We start from the raw sequence: 19,268 nt of genomic DNA, 5'->3' as shown, positions 1-19,268 counted from the left end.
CCAATGAGAAATTTATTGCCCCGCCTCTGTTCAGGCCAAAAAATGTAATCCATTAAAATTTATAATTCAACAAAAATCTCTTATTTTATTTGGCGCATTTGGCATCGTGCGGCTTATAGTATAATGAAAATTTTGTCAATGTCTGTTTTTATAGATGAAGAATTTCATAGTCTTCCTGATTGTGTTTAAGCATTCTTATGAACTTTTAAAGTAGCCTACGGCTCAATCCCGGTCTCATTTGGTATATATGCAAAATTTGGCGGCGATCCGTCTAAAATTGTATATTTGTATATAAAACAAACATACATGCACACTTTCGCATTTATATATAAGATATATATTTACTGAAATAGTTGAATTAAAAAATTAGTGAAAAATTGGGAAAGAATAGCAAGAACAAACGGACAACGTTTCTTTCCCTCTTTTATGTTGTTCTTTCCACACCTTTTTTCCAATTTTTGAACTCGAATATCTCAGCGAATTGCACTTAGAAACATGGAATTTTTTTGTTTGGCTCAGGAGAGACAGGGCATCAACTTTCGAATTGCGTTTATAAGGACGGTGAACCGTTTAAAAAATTTAAAGTCCAGCAACAATATTTATTTCCTTTATTTGGAATGTTTACTTTGGTTATTGTGGTTGCTTTTCTCATCATGTTTATTCCTAAATAAAGATTTTTCGTTTCTTCAATGCCCTAACCTAAGTAGTAACAGAGAAAATTCCACTTTAAATATTATTTTTTATATATGTGAAATAAAAACTGCCGATGCTTCAAAAATAATTCAATATTTTTGGTTATCATGAGGGGGAAAAGATAAAATACTCATGTACAGTCAATTCGCGATAAGTCGAACTCCGATACCTAGAATATCTGTTAAGTCGAAGTTTTCATTTACCCCAGAACTTTTTAGTAGGCCTATTCAGTGTTAAAAATTTTCCTTTAAGTCGAACTTTTCTTCCTCTAAGCAGAACTCAGCATTTGGCGATAGAATTTAGCATTTAGCAACAGAATTCAGCATTTAACGATAGAATTCAGCATTTAACGATAGAATTCAGCAGATTAATTTGTCAGCTTGCGAAAAGTGAATGAATTCCTCACGAAAAAAGTACAAAAAATAAAGTCAGCCAAAAATAATTGCAATTTTTCACATAAAATAATGTTGTATACGCTTCAATTCGTTTCATTTACATAAGTATCACGTATGCGCCCGTTTCCATAATACAGTATGAACGTCTAGTTTCTTTCTAAATCATTCAATATTTAAATATGATTAAATTAAATAACTCATCGCTTTTCGAATTTTTTCATTTCCAATAGTTAGATATGTTTTACTGATACGATGTTTGTAAATAGCACAGTAAAGATATCAAAATCTTAAATCTTATCCTACTCTGAAATAGGAATTTCCGATAAGTCTAAGTTTTTGTCGGTCGCTGCACATTCGACTCATCGCGATTTGACTGTAAGTTATGCGATAAAGATAATGTAATCATAATAAATTAATGAGAGGCGTACTTAATCACACAAAATAGGAAACTTTTTATTCACATAAATCCACGCAGCATGAATGAACAGGAAAAATAATTGAAAAAAAATTCAAATAATTTCGAAATAATTATAATAATGATGACGATGATGATGAAAAATCATATATTTTACAATCAAACAACACACACACTACAACATATAGATATATATATATATACGCAATTAATTTCTCCGTTAAATTTAAATAATGACTTTTCTAGAGATGTTTTATGTCTCATTTCTTTTCCCATAAATATCTACGTATTTATAAAATACGGCGAAAAAAAAAAAAAACGAAATGAAATTACAAATGAAATTACACTGCTATAGGTGAGGTATATTTTTGATCTTTCCACGCACACACAACGCATGCTTTAATATACAATTTTTCTTCTTTTTAAAAATCTCTCTCTTTTCTTTTTTTCTGACTCATACAAAAATACTTATGCTACGAATTACATTACAATACTTACAAATGTATTTTGTGGCAGGCGAATGAAGCAAAATAACAAAAATTGGGATCGGTCATTGGAAGAATTTTGGACGTTCGATTTGTGTGTGACACATTTGCAATAATATGAAAGAAAATGAAAATTTTATGAATGTGAGAAAAACATAAAACATGAAAATATATATATTTCTTATGTATTTAATAAATATCCGGGATAACTCTGAAATAAGCCTTAGTTAATCAAATAATGAGCTTAAAAAAATATAATTTTTGAATTTCATCCCCGTTAAAGAATATTCATGTTTAAAATATTCTCATTAATGTTTTTTGCTTTTTAAATGTTCAACATCAGTTTAACGAATTCGATTTTTCAAAAATAAATTTTTTTTTTAATGACGTATCTTGTAATATATCTTGATTCAGTTGGTACTCAGTAATTGTTGAAAATGAAATAAACTGTTAAAAAAACAGAGAATAAAACTCCATAACATTTTATTATTACCGTATTTTGGGAAATTTGTTCCTTATTTAAATCTTTATTGCAATTTTATTTAACGGTATTGATGAGAATCGAATGCATTTATCATCACTGTGTTACGGTATATATGTGATGAATCGGTTATTTTACATATTAACCGGTTATTATGCGTCTTGATACATTTATCCCTTTTACCGGCGAATGTACATAATAGCTCTAGCGTCGCTGATAAACTTGATAATACTTGAAGTCTATCGCCTATATCTGTGATTATGCATAATACTCTAGCGTAATTAATTAATTTGATAAACATGAAAAAAAATCCAAATGAGTCTAGTATGCGTGATGAATATAGTAGGACCCTGATATAACGATAATAAATTTTACGAAAGTAGAGCGATATAATGATACAATACATGTATAAATTATCACGTATGGTATTGTAGTACGATTTTATCATGTTTACCAAAGACGCGACGCTTGGGTTTAATGCGTAATTAAGTGATTATATTATTAGTACTTATTAAATTTACCAACGACGCTTGGATACCATGCATAATCGCCTGTAAAAGTGATAAATTTAGGGAAATTTATCAAACTTACCAAAATGCTCGGTGATTATGCATAATAATCGGTTTATTATGTATAATTATCGCATTTATCACATTTACCACGTAACAACTATACTGTTTATAACTTTTTATTATTAATTTGTGATATTTACTTCTTCTTTCAATCTTGATTGGAATTTCATTTAATGTTATTGATGAGACTCGAATGCATTTATCAAATCACTATAGGCCTATACTGTAAAAAAGAATATCTGTGGGTACGTAGGTGTGATGCCTTTATAAACTTTTAAAATCTAGACCGAACTTGGCTTCTGGAGCCACTAAAAATACAAATTTGATAGAAGTCGATATTTTTACAATAATTTTCAAAAAATATTCATAAATAATTTCTTGATAAACAAGCTTTCGGTTACTTTTTTGCATTTCAAATACTGGTCCAGTACTAATTATATTTTTTGCATGCATCTGTTAATGTCTGAAGTTCGGCCAATATGCGAAGTGACCAACTGTTTAAATTCCTACGTCGGCTATGACGTATCGAATTCATGTTTTTTGGTTCAAGTATTTTGGTTGAAGTAGAAAGTTTCATATATTTCCTATAATAAGCGATAAAACTATAATAAAAGCGTTTTATTTATTTTTTTCCCTGAGTTTGATTCCTGGAAATCGTTCTTGAAATTAACTTTACCTATTATGGGATAAAATGAGCAATTTATTAAGGGTTAAATTGGTATTTTTAGAATTCTAATGCTTCTACTAATCCTCTGTGTTATCTTAGTTTCTCGTATTTAATGCATAATTAAAATCATGAATAATCTATCTAACTTGGTTGGAATAACCTTTGATTGGTTGCGATTTCAAGTAATGTGTCGTGTTGTATCGCGTGGCACCTGTTGAATATTTTTTAGGATAGAATACACTGAATGTTATGATTAGGATAGCGATTTCCACCCAGCGTGTCATAGCACTTCAGAATGTCTCTTAAGTTCTTTTTAGAAAGGATATTTAAATTTTAATATTGTTCCTGAAAAGTTGCCGCAAATTTATATAATAGAATTTAAATCATTGCAAGTATTTCAATAATCTAAAAGAGATGTTTCAGTCAGTTTTTTATGGTTTACACGATTCATATTAATCTTTAATTGCAGTGTTAATAATCAAATTTTAAAAAAAAATTATATTAGTTTTTTTTATTGAAATTTTCCCGTGAAATTTAGGATTGGTTCACTGAAAATTTTATTACTACAGTATTGTTTACTCTATTTTGTCTTTTAATCAAAATACAAATTCTTATTAATGAAGCTAATTCTTTATATATACAGTGAAACCTCGATATAACCATAATATAAAGACGAAGGAAAAAATATCGTGGAAGAGGAAATTATCTTTGTATCGAGAGGCAACGTTATCATCAAATTTATGTTGGTGTTGACATCTTTTCTAAGTTGACGCTGTTAGTACCACTAGAAAAATGAGCTTTCAAGTATTTTAGTAGCCGCGAAAAATTGTAAAAGATCCGTTTATTATTAAAATTCAGGTAATTGCATTGCCTCTATAAAGAGGATATCGTTGTATCGAGAGGTAATTAACATTAGATCATAGGGAATTTCCAAGGTTTGAAAAATATCGATGTAGAGGGATTTAATCGTTACATCGAGTGTCGTTGTAGCGAGGTTTCACTGTATAAGTATCACACGACATGTATCACTGAATTATGAAAAGAAATTTTGTTTCTGTGTATTTACTGCAGTTGCCAGTATGTTCTAATTATTAATAAATCCTGTTAACGGTGTTCGATGTTCGAAAACTCATGTTGGCACTACACGACATCACTCATGTTCATTGAACCATAATAGATAATATAAGTTATACCAAAAACTAAAAATTTAAATTTTGTAAAATTTTCACTATACATAAAAGCTCACACATTACCTTAATTTTTTTTCCCGCAGTTCAGTTAAAGCTCTGAGAAATTTGCGTCGGGAAAACAATAGATTGATCAATGAAAAAAAAAAGAAGTAATATTGTGGATGACGAATTTTTCCGATATAAAATTCTTTGATTTCAGTTCATGAGATGATCTTCTCCAATGGTTCCTTTGGTTTTCCTTTTTTTTGTTGTTTCGCCTGCGGTGTTTTGTGTTGTTGAACTCGCCCCATTGAAGATTCTCTTGAAGAAGAAGACAAGAAGAAATAAAAACAGAAGAAGAGGAGAGAGAGAGAGAGAAATCGAGATCCCGGAGCAAACTGTTCTATCATCTAATTCACTAGACAAATCCGAACTGTCAAAACACAAATCTCCGCCTTTAGCGTGTTAAGCCTAGATGCCTTTCTTTCTTTTTTTAGTTATTTACCTTTTTTTTTTGTTTTCGGTGTTGTTTTATTGATTGGAGTCCTTCGACGAAGACAGAGGCGATAAAGCAACACCGATGACTCCCGGTGGCGAGTCTGGCTGCATGCCGTTGGACGAGTTGTTCGCCGTCGGGCTGTTGTTCTCTTTGGCCGGGCCGTCGTTGTGCGGCACGAGCCCTTCTTTCCTCCTCTTCTTCTCTTTCATCCGTCGGTTCTGGAACCATATCTTCACCTGAGTTTCGTTGAGTTGTAACGTCGCCGCTATCTCTATCCTTCGGGCCCTCGTCAGATATTTCGAGAAATGGAACTCCTTCTCGAGTTCCGTTAACTGCTTCGTCGTGAAATTAGTCCGACCCGTTCCAGCTCCGCCGTTGACGACGGACGAGGACGGAGAGCCGCTGCCGTTTAGACAAGGGTTGATGCCGGGCGTTGGTGGACCGCTGTTGCCATATTCCGACTTCAACGCTGCCGCTGCAAGAAAGAGAAAATGTCTATATACGCGTATTGTCAATAGAAAAATGTACAATAAATGCTTTATATTTTATTTTTCTTTCAAATTTTATAAAAAAAAAAGAAATCTGTTAAAAAGCTATTTTTTCATTCTCTATTTTCATATCTCTAGAATTTTTAACAAAACATTTATTGTTCCTACTATATTCATTCATATATTGGCCTTGAGCATGTATTCTAGCAAACTGTGTGCTCTAAGAGTGCAAGGTAACAAATTATCGTGATTTCCTGCTTCTAATCTGAAGATAAAAATTTATTCTTCAATAATCTTTAGAAATGGAAGGGGGTTGTTTGCTACGTTTTCATAAAAAAATGCAGGTTTTTCTATTTATTTCTATGTGTCATCTATATATTTTTAGAGTTATTCTTTTTAAGAATAACTTAAAAAATTAATTACGAAAATGTTTATTTTCATTCCAACCTGTCAGAAGAAAAGCTGCAGATAATACACAGAAGCACAATTGAAGCCCGTTACAACGAACTCTAAAAGACAGGAAATTATACTTCGTTATAACGAAATTTCGTTATAAAGGAATTTCCAATTTTACGAATTTTGACATTCATTAAAAAAAATCGTTGTAACGGAATTTGATTCTAATGAAAAAATTACTTATTTACGTTCTACTACGTAATATTACGTTCCAGATAAAAAAAATGAAGTTAAATTTCAAAAATAATTCGAAACAACTCAAATCAATTGGGCATTGAATTTTTTTTTTTTTTTTGGATAAGTTTTACTCAACATATTTGAGGCAAATACTTCTTTATTATTGCTACTTTTTTGTATAAGCATTGTGGAAGCCTAGGAAACAACAAATTCATGTAAAGTATACACGCGTGCGCAAACGCGTGCAATGCTTGTAACAAATGCTTGGAAGATTTCGCATCCAAAAGCACATAAAAATTCTAGTCTTTCTCATATGAATGGAGTGGTAACTGGCACATTTCGGGAATTAATGCCCTGAAACCATGTATGTTTCTCGGAAATGTCGTGAACCATTAAAGACAGCTAAAAGCTTTTAGCTGTCGAGACAAGGCATTTGAGAAAGACTAGTCTTTTTTTCTATGGGATCCTATGAATGCTCTTTGAATTTGAAATCCCAACTTAGTCTGATTTTTTCAACAATGTTGAACGAATAGATGAAGCTGAGCCATATTTTGATTTCACGTTGTTTTTATTTACTCCAACATCAAGTTCAAAAATGATCGTAAGTTTTTCCTTAATCGAAAACTCTTTTCTTCCGAGGCCACTCAGAAGAAATATGAATCATTCCTAACTCTGGCTTACCATAAAATTTATTTCTTATCCACCCATCGTACGGTCAAAATTCCTCTTTACAAGCCATAGAAAAACAAGCCTTATTCTCCAACGGTTCAGCAAGTCAATTCTCTGAAATCGATTTTGTGGGATAAATTTTTGAAACGTTCTGTAATCTCTTGTTGATTTCCAGAAACTTGTTTATGAATTCGCTATAACATATTTTTCATTTCGTAATATCGGAATTCGCAATACATTGTTCCTACGTAAGCTTATTTTTCTACATAGGATGAGAAACGTTTTCGTTGCAACGAGATTTTCGCTATAACGGTATTCGTTAAAATTCGACTATATATATACACACTAGTTGCAAAACAACACATATAAATAAGAGTAGAAATAATGTACAAAATAGAGACAATAGAAAAAAAACAAAACAAAGCATAGCATTTATCTCTTAGGGACCAAATTCGTCCATCCCAGAGAGAATGAAATAAAAATTTTCTGTATTCAATAAGAGAGAACAACAGTAATTATATTATGGGCGTAACATTGAAAATATATTTCAGATTTTTCCTTTTTTAATTCAGTTGAAAACTTGTCTTTTGGGCACCTATTTTATACTTTCAATGAATGGTTCAAAATTTGAGATTGAATTTGTAAATGTTTGTTTGATTTAAATTTGTTACAAATGGCCCAAGCAATTTATACTTTTTTGGGTGGGGTATTTATGTGTTTTTGGCGTTGAATAAAATAAATTGTATCTATTTGAAGTTTCATCGTTCTTATTTATAAGAAATAAAAAAATTATGATTTTTTACCATGAAAATTATCCATTTATACACATATACTTACCTTAGTTCAAGTGTTTAAACTTCTGATTCAATTAGATTTTTACTATTAAATTTAAAAATTTTACATTTTATACGATTTTAAGCGTTAACTATATTTTTTATATTATCAAGTTAAGGACCTCCCCACACTATTACAATCGAATCCCGTTATAACGAACTCCAAGATCACAATGGAGAAATCAATTCGTTCATACGAAGTTTCGTTATAAAGAAATTCGAGGTTTTTGTGCATTGTTCCTTTGAAAACGTATCTAGGGGATTAGAAAAGTGTTCGTTAAAACGAGATTTCCGCTATAACGGTGTTCGTTAAACGGGATTCGACTGTATTGCGTAAGTAACTCTTGATTGGATCCAGGGCCGTAACTAGGATTTTTGCCACCCGGGGCAAACATGATTCAGCCGCCCGGGGCAAACATTATTTTGTCACCCCACAACTTTAAAATGCGATAATTTTTTAACGGTGTTCTTTGCTCTCATCTAAAATTGCCGCCCCCCCCTAAATTTTGCCATCCGGGGAAGTTGCCCCTCCTAGTTACGGCCCTGATTGGATCCATGCATGGAAGATTGACTTTAGTATAGTTCTGGACTAACAATATATTTATTAATCTATTATTTAATACCGCAATTTGTTTTCTTATTTTACTACAAACATTGTTTGAATGACTATTCCATTTCAAAGAGATCGTCTTGTATAATCACTCTTAAATAGGTATATTCCCTTGCTCTTTTTATATTACTGCAAAAGCAGTTTTCGAAGGAATATTTACAAGTGTGTAATTTTATCGATATTGGGGTTTCGGGTTTTATATTTCTAGTTTTTAGACAAATTAATTTTGTTTTTTCAATGTTTGGGAGCAATTTGTTTTTTGTTAGCCACATGCTAATCTGTTTAAGGTAATTTTCAACTTTAGTAATTACATGGGAAATATTTTTATCTTTGATATATAAAACAGTATCTTCCACATAAGACACTATATTTTAACAAGTAATTTTATAAAAGGCATAAATCATTAATGTAGATTAGACAAAAGAGTGGGTTCGAATACTGTTCTCTGAGGTATTTCTCTTTTATTTCCAGATAATTGCTATTATCGTCCATAATTATATTCGCACATAATCGGTAGGCTTTTACTAGGAAATTTTTAAACTTACAAATCCACAGATTATACGCAGAAAAATACGATATACGAAAATAAATTCTATCCTAGAACTTGCTTCAAACATTTTTTCAATTTTTTTTTCAACTGCGATGCTTATGCCAAGAAATATGGTTCCTTTGGTAAGTAATAATGTTTTGGTTTAAATTTGATGTTCAAAGCTTAACCAATTCAATGAAAATCCATTGTAGGCTACGTCTAACGGCTTACTTTACGTCAGATTTTAAAATTAATTTGAATCGTATTTCATTCAAAAATTGTAACGTCCGTCAATAAAAATAAAATAAAATAAAGTCAATAAAAATGAGAAAGCAGTTGCAATAAATGTTATATCATGAGAGATAATTTAGAACAAATGTAAAATTATCATTATTAGTGTAAGAATTCAAGAATAACTGATCGATGATCTGTGTTGCTCAATATCGGTAGAATCCAATAGTTTTTTAATCACCGAGTTAACTAATTACTTGCAAGAACCGTAATTCCAACAATATGAATAACATGTTTTAAATATTGATTCTGAATGTGATGCTATTTCTTTGATTAATACTTTTACTAATATTATTGGTTACTAATACTAATCTTCAACTTTAGCATGTCAAATCTTTTCATAAATTTACGGTTATATGATGAAATCTTCATGCTTCCAGTAGCTAATATTTCGTAATTTCTGGAGTATAATCCGCAGATACCAGTTTCGCTGTTTTGAGGAAAATATCATCGTATAGGCCTACTTCACAGCGTCGTATAATACACATATGCAAATTTTATTTATCAAAGATGAAATATCAAGGAATGGAAAGGGTTGTTTGTGATGTTTTTGAAGAAAAAAAAAAAAATTTTTTTTCTACTTATATTCATCTGTAAAAATCAATAAAATTATTTCTTTTAAACTAATCTCGAAAATATTTGTTTCTATTTCAACCTATCATAAAAAAGATTCGGGTAATACATCAGTAATCACAGCCGTAAATAATCCGTTTTTAAAGAAAATCCGTTTTTTTTCAGCGTATAATCCGCGGATTATATGCAGAAAAGTACAATAGTTGAACTTGGCAACTATGAGTTTCCTACTGAAAATATTGTAGGTTTAATTGTGTTCAGGTTCAGTAATACCCGAACGTGAACCGTACAGTATCTTTCCTCACGGATTTATACGCTAAAAAACGATGAATGCTAAACGTGCGGATGCTGCTGCATGTTATCTGGAGATATTTTTCTCCGGTAGGTTTGAATTGAAATACAGTCAGCTCCGCTTATTAGAATCACGGATAATGTTATCACTTGGGTATTTCTATCAATTTTGTAAAGAACGGAACGAATCAATATCATAGTATGGGAAAAAATACGTTTATAATTATCGGGACTTTGGATAATGTTGCCTTTTTTCCGTCGAAAGTTTTTCTTTTTTGCGCATTCTGATGCTAAGGTTTACATGTGGAGCTGCTTTGGGCCTTCCTATACTGAAGGTAAATGTATGAACAGAAAAAAAAGCGCCTTCCTTTCAGTTCTTGATAAGTTTCTATCAGTTGACCAGATTCAAATTTCTTTTCCCGAGAAACTTTCTCTAGGGATCCATGAAAAGTATTGTACATTAACAAAAATATCGTGATCATGATATAAACTGAAGAGGGACAAAAAAACTGGCTCGGGTATGCGTAAGCAAATAAAGATATATGGAACCAATCAGAGTACGGCGCTGCGGTCGGCAACGCCTATATAACACAACAAGTGTCTGGCATAGTTGTTAGATCGGTTACTGCTGCTACAATGGCAGGTTATCGAGATTTAAGTGAGTTTGAACGTGGTGTTAACTGTCGGCGCACGAGAGATGGGACATAGCATCTCCGAGGTAGCGATGAAATTTGGATTTTCACGTACGACCGTTTCACGAGTGTACGGTGAATATCGGAAATCCGGTAAAAAATTAAATCTACGACATCGCTGTGGCCGGAAAAAGATCATGCAAGAACGGGACCAACGACGACTGACGAGAATCATTAAACCTGACAGACGTGCAACCCTTCCGCAAATTGCTGCAGATTTCAATGCTGGGCCATCAACAAGTGTCAGCGTGCGAACCATTCAACGAAACATCATCGATATGGGCTTTCGGAGCCGAAGGCCCACTCGTGTACCCTTGATGACTGCACGACACGAAGTTTCACGCCTCGCCTGGACCCGACAACATCGACATTGGACTGTTGAGGACTGGAAACACGTTGCCTGGTCTGACGAGTCTCGGTTCCAATTGCTTCGAGCTGATGGACGTGTACGGGTATGGAGACAACCTCATGAATCCATGGACCCTACATGTCAACAGGGGACTGTTCAAGCTGGTGGAGGCTCTGTGATGGTATGGGGAGTGTGCAGTTGGCGTGATATGGGACCCCTGATACATCTAGATACGATTCTGACAGGTGACAGGTACGTAAGCAAATCCTGTCTGATCACCTGCACCCATTCATGTCCATTGTGCATTCCGACGGACTTGGACAATTTCAGCAGGACAATGCGACACCCCACACGTCCAGAATTGCTACAAAGTGGCTCCAGGAACACTCTTCTGACTTTAGACACTTCCGCTGGCCACCAAAATCCCCAGACATGAACATTATTGAACATATCTGGGATGCCTTGCAACGTGCTGTTCAGAAGAGATCTCCACCCCTTCTTACGCCTACGGATTTATGGACAGCCCTGCAGGATTCATGGTGTCAATTACCTCCAGTACTACTTCAGATGTTAGTCGAGTTCATGCCACGTCATGTTTCGGCACTTCTGCGGGCTCGCGGGGGCCCTACACGATATTAGGCAGGTGAACCAGTTTTTTTGGCTCTTCAGTGTACATTAGACAGTTCCAATGTATATCACGATTACGACATTATCACGTACAGGGCCGTAGCTAGCCATTCCTGTACGCTGTGCAAGAATTTGAATTTAGGCCCCCGTCTGGCCCATTTAGGGCTATTCTGGGCCCGCTTCCAAGTGGGCCCTGTGCGGGTGCACCCGTTGCAACTGCCTAGTTACTGCCCTGATCACGTATATCTAACGACTCACAATGGCTGAATAACAAAAATACAGCATTTTAGCTCAAAGGAAAGAAGTCCCGTTTTAGAAAGGAAAAAATTCAACTAATTTTGCAACTAAATTGTATATGGGGAAGAAAAACAGTTGTCTCATTACACCTATACCGGTTTACCATACGTCCTGTTCGACAAAACGGGATGTATGGTCACCGTACTTGCAAACAAAACTTCTCGGATATAATTGTCATTATCAGAAACCCCGAGTCCCGATGTCATCACATTGAGAGGCGTGGACTGTAAATATTTTAACCTTTTCAATATCGACGGTACTTTGAGTACCACTAAAACCTTTTAACCCTGCCCCCCCCCCCCCATACGTAACATCCCTTACGTACGTTGATGGGTGTTGGCATTTTGAAGTGTAGAGGTTGTATAACTACTTTACGATGATAACAGTACAACTGTGTGGAACTGTTATTTTTTTTAATACACTTTGAAACCTCACTGCAACTCGATATAACGATAAATCTCTCTACAACGATATTTTCTTCGTCTTGTTTGGAAATGCCTAAACATTTTTTTGGTCCACAGAGTATGGTTACATCGATGTTTCACTGTATGTTAATTATAAAATTCGGTTAGATGGTTTCGACCCTGTAAAAGTGTTTACTTGTTATACTTTCGTGTAATGCAGTAAAACAATGATTTTACAAAATGTACCTGAAAAAATGCGTGAAACAAATTATGGCTTCCTTTGTGGTAAAATAAATAAAAAATTCATTTGCTTATATTGGTATTTTTTATTTTAATTTTAAGCGTGTATAGTGCTGACGAAGCTTTCAAATACCAGTTTAATTCATTATGTATTAAATATTTCTTTTTTGTTCTAAGGTCTTAATTAGAACTAAAATAACCTACCAAACACTTTACAAGATAATTTTTTAATTTTTCACAATGTGGTACCGAAAATGATAAAAACTAATCTATAAAATAATTTTTCATTATACAGTAGAACCTCTCGATAACGGACACCCATGGGACCAAAACTTTTGTCCGCTATTGGGGAGGTACAATATGCAGTAGAACCTTGTTTATAAGGCTCACACATTTATACGACGTTTGGCTTCGGTCGTAATTGGTTCCTATATGTTACTGTGTTTAATAAAAGTGATACACCGATGATTATGGATAATCATCAATCGGCCCGATAAAGAAGGTTTGATTAAATTTTACTGCATTTATATCACTACCGGTGTTTTTTTACCTGTGAATGATACGAGCACTACACATATTTTGCAATAAAAATTAAATTAATCAAGTAATTAACTGACGGATTATCGTATTCCGCAATAAGAGTTTGGGATTATACGTAATCACCGTTGAATGCGACAAATTCTCAATTTATGAACAAAAATGCACAAATTATAGTTTGGAAAAAAAATTATAGTTTGTTTGATTTTACTGTCCGCTATCGAGTGTTTTCGCTAACGATAAGTGGAAATAGATTAAAACCCTATTCCACGAGACCGGGGATCAGAAAGTGTCCGTTAATGGGACGTGTCTGTTAACGGAGTTTCCACTGTATGACGTTTGTATTTCCACACATGAAATCAAATACGAATGCAACTTGCATAAATACGCATTTACGGAGAGAGAGAGAGGGAACCTTTCCATCATTATACGTACAATAAAGGTAGAAGGAAAGAAAAATAAATCAAATATTTTTGTTGTCAACAATCGCTGAACCAGTTTTCCTGACACCATGTATGTACTTATATAATTATAAGAGTGCTGCTATAGTTGGGAATGCTCGCACACATGAGTAAGATGTATTCAAACGAATAAAATGTATGACAATAATGCATATATGCACGCTATTTTTTTCAGATACAGGTTTTTCCTGTTCCATAGAACCAATCCTTTCAAGGTGAGAAAGAGAAACCCGGTTTTAAAAAAATCTTGAAACACTAATGCGGAATGAAACATGCATACAGTGTTTGAAGCCGTTTCATGTACAATCGTGTAATATAGAATTCATTGTGAGATAAATAAATCAGTCAGGTATTGAAATTGCTTGGCAATTGAAAAGCATTCATGAGAGTTCTACAGGGTCTTTATAATTAATGTTTCACTTTGAAATGGCCATAAGAGAAAAACTACTGGACAAAATGTTATATCAAACTTAGTAATAGTTTACAGGAGGTCATGGGATTCAATTTTCCGCAAAAAAAAAGTTCAAAAACTCACCACCAGCGGGGAATGGCACTGTATACAATATTGTTAAACGAAATAAGACGAAAACATCGGTTTAAAATGCTTTTAATCGTTTCTAAAACGTGTTGCAAAGCATGTTCAATGTGGCGTCCATCATTTTTTGAAAGCAAGTTGAATCCCATTGCTGCGTTCTCAACAGTAGCTCTTAGCATATCAGGAGGAATGTTCACATTTCGGTGTATCACATTTTTGAATTCTGCACGGTCTTGCATGGATACAGACATCGCCGACTCTTAACAATGAGATCTCTGACGAGGAGGCTAAATTTTATAGCAGAAAAATTAAATGATGTGTAAAGCGTATTTGCATAATTCCAATTTACATTCCTCCTGCCTTAAGCCATGTAGCCATTGCAATTTTGCATAAACCCACAAACAGTTTCGTTTTATAAACGATTAAAAAAATTTTAAACCGTTGTCTTCATGTCATAGTTCGTTTAAAAATGTTGCATACAGCGCCATTCCCCGCTGGTGGTGAGTTTTTGAACTTTTTTTGCGGAAAATTTAATTCCATGACATTCAAACTATTACCAAGTTTGATATTTTTTGCAATAGTTTTCCTTTTATGGCCATTTCAAAGTGAAAATTTAATTATAAAGACCCTGTGTATACAAGTACTTCTCATAATAAGTGAAATTAAAATTCAACGTGCAATATATAACGTAATATTTGTTAAAAAATTATGAATTGCGATTCATAGAATGGATGCATAAAAAGATAAAATGTAAGTACGGGCAACTTTTTGGAAGGAACAAATTGTTATTTACGGCAAATCGTACAGTAAAACCATTCTTAACGGACACCCCTATTTACGGCCAAGTAATAATTTCCCCGTATATATATATATATAATAAGAGACTATGCTTTTCAAACCCCTGAATAACGGTCACCCCTCTTTTATGGACGAATTTTTTTGTCCCATTGGTCTCCGCAAAAGATTTTGATATTTAAGTTTGAATTGCGATTCGGTTTGGAGTAATTTACCGTATGATAAATTGAATAGATTTACAAATACAAAATCTGAAGAGACAACACAGGCAAATTGACCAACAAAGAGAATGGTAAGGAAAACACCTCTGCACCAATCGAAAAACTAATAGGATCATAATGATTTCATCAGTGTTTCTCATTTCGTGAGTCGGTCTTCCATTTGAAAAAGTCTCTCCGCAGAGAGCAGGCAGACCTACATCATGATACTTACGTAACATGAAAATTCCAGCATTTACCATCTTCACTTCAAAATATGGCAGCACCAGCAAAAACAAGAAACAACTCTCTGTGCAACATAAGTACGATAGGGGCCACACTTAGACTCAGAACACACATTCCGGAATGAACTGATTCGTTAGAAATTCCGCAGAGGAATCCGTACAAGGTGCATTGTCTTTTTTACTCCCCCCCCCCCCCCCATTACATTTTAATCGATTGAGATTTGCAGTAGCAATTCATTTCCCGCCATTCGGTAACTTTTCAGTAATTTATGTTTTTCAATGGATGAAATTTTTCTCTCATGATCCAACATTCATTCATGGTCTTTTACAGAATGTTACAAACAGGTAATTACAGTAGTTGCTAGCTATCAAGCAATTCTTATACTCTTGATTATCCACTCATATTAGAATCGATACCAGTTAGAAACACCAATCACAGAAATCAACGGTACTCGAATACGATTGGACATCACAGTAGTGAAATCATTTGTCGAAGGAAGTTCAAAATGTGAATGAACCTATGAATAGCAAGTAATTCATCGATCATTCGCACTCCAATAAAAAAAAAAATTTCCATTCGATCTTCCATAACACGAAGCATGAAATAGAAATCGAACTCGACACGGACCATATCATATGATATTGACAAATATGTCTGCCCGATAACTAATTACACAAAATTTCCAAGTATGAATTTCGATATCAATAACCTTCCAACGGACATGAAAGAATACACACACTCACATAATAACAAGCTTCTCTCAACACACTGCTGCCTATAACCAATTCACCCGTCACACAGTGAAACCCATTCGTCACAGAATCGGGTTGAATCATCTCACGCTAATATAATGAAAAATGGCTTAACAATGGCACAAGAAGAAAAAGAAAACATGAAAAATGAAAAAAAAAAAGGAACTACATAATTGATAACGTGGTTAACACGCTTCCAAACTGTCCTCACAAACTCATTTCACACAATGAATAAACAAATTGAAGTTAATTGATTTTTTTTTTCTTTCTTTCATTATTATTATTATATTTTTACTTCACGTCTTTCTGATCAATCGATCATTCAACAACTCATTCATGATAAAAGATGACAGCATTAATAATAATGGAAAAAAAAAAAATTGAAAAATTTCTGGTTGATAGCTGCTCTATCTTGTTTACCGTGTCGATTATTCTTCTGTATCGTTTGACACGAAGCACGTTTTTGTGGCTTGTCGTCGTCCACTATTTTTGTCAGAATATCAGCCGCTTCAAAGTCACGAAAACGAGATGTCATCCGTCTATTTTGCCTTTTCTTTCTTACTATCTCTTCGGATTTTTGTTTTTATTGAGAATTTTTGAAGGAAGAGGGGGAAAGATTTTTCATAGAATGATTTATGACGAGTTGATTTCCCTCCTTTTTTTTGTTTTCCGAAAGGGGTTATTAATCACTAGTTTAATTAGAGGAAAACATAACGCAATTAAGTGAATTAGGCAAATTGCCACGCGTCCGAGTTCTCGTTGATATAAGCACGGGCTTCCTGACGAGGTGGTCAGTTATGAATATAAAATATAACGTGTACACATGATACATGGAAAAGACCAGCTGTTACTTTCATGTTCAGGTCACGACATAATCACCTCATATATTACGTAGATTTTCTGAGAAACGAAAGAAATTTATTATCTTCAATCATATCTTCTTCTTTTTTTTCGAAGGGTGTAAGAATTTGTTTTTGGTGTAAAAATGTTTTTTTTTTGAGAAAGGAACTGATTTTGATGAATTTGCTTTTGGTGATTCGTCCATAATTTATGATAAATTTTTAGAACGTTTAGTAAATGTTTCTTTGGTTTTCTATGATAGATTAAGCCAGTCTATTGATTACTTATCGCATTGGTCGTTTTTCTGCATACGAATATGTTTTACCTACATGTGATCGTATTTCCTGAGATAGTGGCAAAAAAAGTTTTATTTTTGGTTTGCCATCTTGTGATTCTCAAACTATGCTTCGCAGCTCCTATAGGCTCCGTGGAAATTTTATCTAGGGTGGTGCGAGTTGTTGTCATTAAAAAGCCATTCGTTTAAGGTCGCTAGTTGGTAAAGGTAGGGCCTTAACTAAGATTTTTGCCGCCCGAGGCAAACATGATTTTGCCCCCCCCCCTCAACTTTTAAATTCAATAATTTTATAACGGTGTTCTTTGTTCCCACCTAGAGAGAGAACTGCTGCCCTTTAAATTTTGCCCTAGTTCCGGCTCTGGGTAAAGGCACCCCTTCCATGGTTAATGATCACTAAAGTACGAGAGATGTTTATAAGTGATCACTCGGACAAAATATACGTTGATTAAATCACCGGGGCAGTGGTTTCCAATCTCTGATGTTTCAAGTATTTTTTCGAAATGTACAGTATATATGTTACGGTTAATGTGGGAAATCGGTTAATATCCATAATAACCGGTTATTATGCATACTTACCAATCTTTTCGGTAAGTTTGATAAATTTATCACGTTTACCGGCGAATATGCATAATACTCGAGCGTCGTTGGTAAATTTGATAAATACTGAAAACATCACTTTTATCGGTGATTATGCTTAATAACCAAGTTGGTAACCAATCGTTGGTGACTTAATAATAACCAAATTTCGTTGCTTAATTTGATAAATAATTGAAATTTATCGCATTTATCTATGATTATGCATAATACAAGGGCCGTAACTCGAATTTTTGTCACCCGGGGCAAACATTATTTTGCCGCCCCCACAACTTTAAAATTCGATAATTCTATAACGGTGTTCTTGTTCCTACCTAAAACTGCTGCCCTCTAAATTTTCCCGCCAGGGGAAGTTGGTCCCCCCACCCCTAGTTCCGGCCCCGCATAATACCCTAGTGTAATTGGTGAATTTGATAAATATGAAAAGAATTCCAAATGAGTCTAGTATGTATGATGAATATAGTCGGACTCCGATACGATGATAAATTTTACGATCATACACCGATATAACGATACAATACATGTATGAAATATTAGTATTATGTAGAATATATCGTGTAGTACGATTTATCATATTTACCAACGACGCTTGTGGGTACTAAGCATATTATGCATAGATACCCACAAGCGTGGCCGGCGATTATGTATTGCATAATCGCAGGTAACAGTGATTGATTTAGGGAGATTTATTAAAATTACCAGCGACGCTTGGGTGCTATGCATAATCCCAGGTAAAAGTGATGAATTTAGGGAAATTTATTAAACTTACCGAAATGCTTGATAATAATGCATGATAACCGGCTATTATGTATAATAACCGCATTCATCAAATTTACCGTAACATATATAAATATCGTGAACCCGTCTCTAAACTTAATGGATTCGAATTCTGGTAGAGGCATAAATTTCGGAATCGGCTTCAAATTAATTGTTAGTCTCTGTCTAAATCAGCTTGGTTCTTCAATGATCGCGCTAATTTGAAAAAAATACCAATTATCTTCAGAAATCACCACAAAATTATCATTTATTCCAACTCAATCACAGTGAAAGCTACCTATAATGGCCACTAACGGGATCGAACAAATGTGACAGTGATTGTCGTCTCAACACCCGT

At 33.9% G+C, this 19,268-nt stretch overlaps 1 protein-coding gene across 1 annotated transcript in view; it reads right to left on the bottom strand.

The window, feature by feature from the left end:
• Positions 1-5,152: 5,152 nt before the first annotated feature.
• Positions 5,153-19,268, bottom strand: part of LOC149086740 (uncharacterized) — a 51,517-nt gene continuing 37,401 nt past the window's right edge. The window contains exon 2 of the mRNA XM_089231093.1: positions 5,153-5,851. Within this exon, the coding sequence (XP_089087219.1) occupies positions 5,409-5,851 (443 nt within the window). The 3' untranslated portion in view covers positions 5,153-5,408. The remainder of the gene's footprint in view (positions 5,852-19,268) is intronic.

The sequence above is a fragment of the Pholcus phalangioides genome, unplaced genomic scaffold (assembly GCF_987345545.1).
Source record: "Pholcus phalangioides strain wild (caught in Gottingen) unplaced genomic scaffold, Ppha-v1.0 ptg000004l_1, whole genome shotgun sequence".
NCBI lineage: Eukaryota > Metazoa > Arthropoda > Arachnida > Araneae > Pholcidae > Pholcus > Pholcus phalangioides.
The sequence above is the reverse complement of the archived record's forward strand: the minus strand, read 5'-3'. Positions and strand labels throughout refer to the sequence as shown.